General features: G+C 46.6%; 1 protein-coding gene across 1 annotated transcript in view; it reads left to right on the top strand.

Annotated features, from left to right (window-relative positions):
- Window positions 1–5117, top strand: part of LOC109287600 (VPS10 domain-containing receptor SorCS1) — a 513813-nt gene that overhangs the window by 468516 nt on the left and 40180 nt on the right. Inside the window, exons 20-21 of the mRNA XM_019502777.1 lie at window positions 1051–1184; window positions 3146–3269. Of these exons, the coding sequence (XP_019358322.1) occupies window positions 1051–1184; window positions 3146–3269 (258 nt within the window). The remainder of the gene's footprint in view (window positions 1–1050; window positions 1185–3145; window positions 3270–5117) is intronic.

Here is a 5117-nt window from a genome sequence, read left to right as displayed (position 1 = left end):
GACCTGAGTTAAAGCAATGCACAGGACAAGCTGCAAGTGTCCTGCTTCTGCAAGATGAGGAAGAGGGCACCAGGGTGCAATGTCACTGGTTGGTTAATTTGCAGATTGACCAGGATCAAGGAATAACGATCACAGTATAGAAGTGAGAGAATAAAACACAGGGAGAAGGAATTTTAGTGGTAAAGCAAGGGATGGAGTAGGTAGCTGCTTTGCTTCCCCAGTGCTCAGCTGGTAGAAAGCAGTGTAGCCCAGGTGAAGTTCTTGAATATAGTGATTTGCACTGCGTAAGGTTTTGGCCATACAATCATAGAAAATTAAGGTTTGAAATGACCTCAGGGGCTCATCTAGTCCAACCCTCTCATCTAGTTTAACCCCCAACCAAACCCAGCCCTAGGGGGGTGCAAGGCCTGGGACAAATCAGTCTGTCCAGGGCACCCTTAACACTGCACGGGGTTGTGGTATCCCTACCCAGGGGTTGCGGGGGGGTCTCTGTGCTTCTTTTACAGTGTAGGGCTGAATCGCCAGCTCCAGGCAGGTCCTGCAGGAGGGGCCATGGCCGCTTCACCTGGCTCCCCGGGGCCCCCAAAGCGCAGGGTGGTCACCCCAATTTCCCACACCCTAGGGACAGCCCTGCCCCCAACTAACTGCTCTAACTGTAGTAGGAAGGGATCCTATGGGTATGCAATATTATATTTCCATTACAGCATGCAAATCGTCATGTCTTCAAGCATCACCCACTGAGGATGACTCTGTCCCGTCTGGTGGCTAGTTCACATATATTGAAGTTTATGAATATACTACTGGTTCTGGATAAGGAGCTTGAGTTTTTCAGTTGCTCAGGCAGAAGCAACTCCTGTTTCCAGATGCCCAGGCTCCAAATTTCCCTCCTCTGCAAAGCGTTCTTGCATCGCACTGTTACTTTGTCGGGTGCCACATAACGTTGATCTGGAGCGTCCCGTCCAAAAAAGCTGAAGGGTTCAATAGCAGGCTGGCTTGTTGATGCCTGAGAGCAGGTACTCACCTCCTGTGCTGCTGTTTCTCTCTCGGCAGGCCCCCTGGAGCACGTCCATTTGTCTCTCCCGTTTGTTACAACAAAGAACAAAGAGGTCAATGCCACGGCGGTGCTGTGGCCCAGCCAGGTTGGCACGCTCACTTACGTCTGGTGGTTCGGGAACAACACTGAGGTTGGTATTCCCTTGTGCAGCTAGAGCAAAGCATCTTTGGAGATATGCCATGCCTATGGGGTTTGGGAATATTTCTGAACATCAAACTGATCAGCTAACAAATTGCAAATTGGATGCTTATCTTGCTGGGATCCTATGACCACAGCTGACTTCCTGCCCTTTGGGTGGGGGGCTGGACTCGATCTTCCGAGGTCCCTTTCCGCCCGAATGTCTATGAAATCTATGAAGTCTATGAAATAACAAAGGGACCAGTCCTTGGCGCTTTGATCTACCCATATTGGGATGTAGGAATTGCTCAATGGGATCATTCCCTATAGTCCATTTGGGCCTGCGCCCAGCCTTTGAAATTGGGTAAAACTTAATGGTTTGGAAGCTATTGTAAGAAATTATGTTAGGAATATGTGTGATAAGTCCACTCTCCTCTCCCCTCCTCCCCCAGTTTATGCAAATCAATTTGGTGGTGGTGATAGCTTATTTAACCATACCTACTTGGGGCTATTTGCATTTTATGCAAGTCACCAACACCCCCATTTGACAGCATGGGGAAGATCTAACCCTAAAGCAGACTGAAAACATTTCTAACATATTTTTTCCCCCCTTTCAAATCTAAAATACAACCTTGTCCGGTTTTTACCAACCCAGCCATCTGAACTGAAGCTTGCTCATCTCAAGCTTTCTGTGTGTAGCTCTAGGGCATAAACCTTGTTCCTCAGTCTGTACCTACTGCATGATTAACAACAGGGGAAACACTATCACTCACTCCAACACCTACCCTTAAATATACTTAAATTATGCTGAGTTCTCATTTTCTCTGTTAAACTGTGCATGCAAGAATGCCTCATTACCATACGCTGCAGGATGTGAAATGATACCCGGTACAATCTAGGTATATCATTTCACATCCTGCGGTGTTCCTACATATCCTGCCTGTGTTCCTGTGTAGCATAAAAGAGTACACACAACCTTCTGTGATCTCATGGACATCTTTATGGGCACTATGTAATTGTGACTTTATTTATCGGTCTTGCAGAAGCACCCAAAAGCCCCAATTAGACTCAGAGAGGAGGATTTTCATAGATTTGAATGGCAGAAAGGATGATGCTGATAATCTCATTTGATCTCCTGTGTAACCAGGCCAGAGCCAGCCAGCAGCTTTTTCATGACACTGTGGCCGTGTCTACACATCGCCCTATGGTGATGTAGCAATGCGCACGTCACTGTATGACACACTACAGCAATGTAGTGATCACATGGGTCTACACATGCTCGCCAGCTATGTCACTGTAGCGCACCACTACAACAACGTAGCAGGGAAAATCTTCCCGTGCACCACCCATACGGTGGAGTATGGGCAGTTACTGTTAGGACTTTATTTTGGAAGTACTAAAACACGGTGCAGTAACAATGTCGCCACACGGCGATGTGTAGACACACCCTGTGGTTTGTAGTTAACCTAGTGCATGGTTTTGGATAGACCTCCAGTCTTGATGCAGTGACTTTAAGTGATGGAGCATCCACTACACTCCCAAGGAAGTTTTATCAGTAGTTATTCAACCTTACCCTTAAAACTTTTGCAGTTTGTTTGCACCAGAATACAGATGACTTCATTTCTAGCCTCCTAGGTTTGATGTCTTTCCCTGTCGAATTAACATGCTGTAGTATTAGGAATCTTTCACCCATGGAGCTACTTACAGGTGATGATTGTCACCTTGCAGACTTGTCTAAGTTCATGAAGGATCAGGGTTAGCCTCACTCTGTTACTCCAAACAGGAGGGAGATGAGACATTTTGTGGTCACTCTGGGTAGCCCATCTTCAGTCTACCTCTGTCCCCTCCAGTGTCTGTAGCAAAACTCCCACTGGAATCAAGGGGAGCAAAGACAAGACATTACAGCCTTGTTTTCTTCCTAGTCTGGGCCGGGCAGACAGGAGCCTGAAACCCCCTCTCCTCATGTGTTTACAGCCGCTGATCACCCTGGAGGGAAGCATCACATTTGCATTCTCCATGGAAGGGATGAACACCATCACGGTGCAGGTCTCGGCAGGGAGCACGATTCTGCAGGATACAAAGACTATTGCAGTGTATGGTGAGCCCTTACCCCTTTATTTCCACTGCAGAGCCCGCTCAGCAAATCAGTGGTGGCTTCTCTCAGCACAGGAAAAGGAATATAGCAGTGTATGTGTATCCATAACAACAGCGTGCTGGGTTTGCAGTGCATCATCATCAGCCACCTAAGGTTCATTAAAAGGAGAAGCTAAAGGGGAACATACAACAGTATTGCCTGAAAATGTTGCACGCTGGATTCTGATCTCCATTTCAGCGGCACAAATTCAGAGTAACTCTCTTGAGGGCTCTTGGGGTTACTCTGGATTTACCCTAATAAATCCAGAGTAACCCCTTGCTTTACATTTCAGAGTAATGCTACTTCTGGGTGGTTGATTCAGCTTTTCAAAGCCCAGGCTTGAACCTACTAAAGGAGACTGTTAGTTGGCTTAACTCTTCTTGCCAGTCGAGGACTTGTTCCAGTTCCTGCAAGCCAGCCTGGAGTTCAGGGCAGCATAGAGATACCCAGGCTACTTCTAAAGGAGCTAGCTCAGTTACCAGAAGCAGCAGAGTTGTGTTAGGATGGTGCAATGCAGATCTGGGTGACCGCTGTGGCCTGTGATTGAAGAGTGATCACAGGGGTAGGGCCCCCGGGACAGGGTAGTTTGCCCTGAGTCTGATGGAAAGAGTCCCCTTCTGTATCCTGCTGAATCATTTAGTATTTATGTATTTTGTTCCACGGGCTCATAAAAAAAAATGAGCAATTTTGTGTTGCTTTTGGAATAAGATTGCACCCTGCCTCAGAAATGTTGTCAAATACCTCCCCTGTCACAGCTCTTACTGCAGTGGGGGGCAACCTCTTTGGTAGGCATACCACAAATTAGCCCCATGGTCTCCCTGCAAGGCACTCTTATCCCTTTCTGCTGTTCTGCTTTCTGCTCCCTGCCCCATCTCCTGCTCTGTTTTCTGATCCTTGTCCTATCTACCTGTCCCCTCTCTGCACACACATAAGTTTCCCCTGCCACTTGTAGCTTATGTGGCCCAGGTTGGCCACCCCTGTCTTACTGCATTCGGCACAGAGTCACTAGCTTCTGTGCACTAGACTTTTGGCTGGGCTGAAAACATTAGGCGGTCTGTAAACTGTGCTTGATCACAACAGCCCCAAGGGGCCATTCCAGCAGCCAAAGAGTCAAACCCCTTTTCCTTTATCCCATCTTTGACATAGACTTGATTTGGGGGGTTGTCACGATATGCGGCAGTGGTGGCATCAACTGTTCCTCCCCTGTGCTGCAGGTTAGAAAGAGATGGCAGGTCGGAGACTTCCTTTCTCCCAGGGTTTCCGAGCATCCAGTGGCGTAGAGGTGGCTGTGTTAGCCTGATGCTAGGAAAGTCCCTATGCCAAGCAATTCCCACAAAGCCATTTAAACCAGTATCAAACCCTTTGTTCTTCTGGAGCAGAGTGAAGGAACAGCACTGGGGCTAATCCACATATGGATTTCTAGTGCAAAGTAAGTAAGAGTCCAGCGAGGTCCATAAGGTCTGCGTTTGCTGTCTCTATAGTCTGCTTATGAGCAGGGATCCTGCTTTTCTCCGATTTAAAATATTCCCCAATTTTTGGTTTAAAAAAAGTCATCATGGAAAAATCATGTGGATTTTGGGTTAAGCTGAAACACCACTAATAGATCTATCTATCTATCATATGTGTGTGTGTGTGTGTGTGTGTGTACACACACACACACACACATATATATATGCACACACATATATAACACACACACACATATATAACACATACACACACACATATAACACACACACATATGTCTGTGTGTGTATTTATATATATATATATGTGTGTATATATATATATATATATATATATATATATATA

The sequence above is a fragment of the Gavialis gangeticus genome, unplaced genomic scaffold (genome assembly GCF_001723915.1).
Source record: "Gavialis gangeticus isolate Ggan-Ray unplaced genomic scaffold, GavGan_comp1, whole genome shotgun sequence".
Classification (NCBI taxonomy): domain Eukaryota; kingdom Metazoa; phylum Chordata; order Crocodylia; family Gavialidae; genus Gavialis; species Gavialis gangeticus.
The sequence above is the reverse complement of the archived record's forward strand: the minus strand, read 5'-3'. Positions and strand labels throughout refer to the sequence as shown.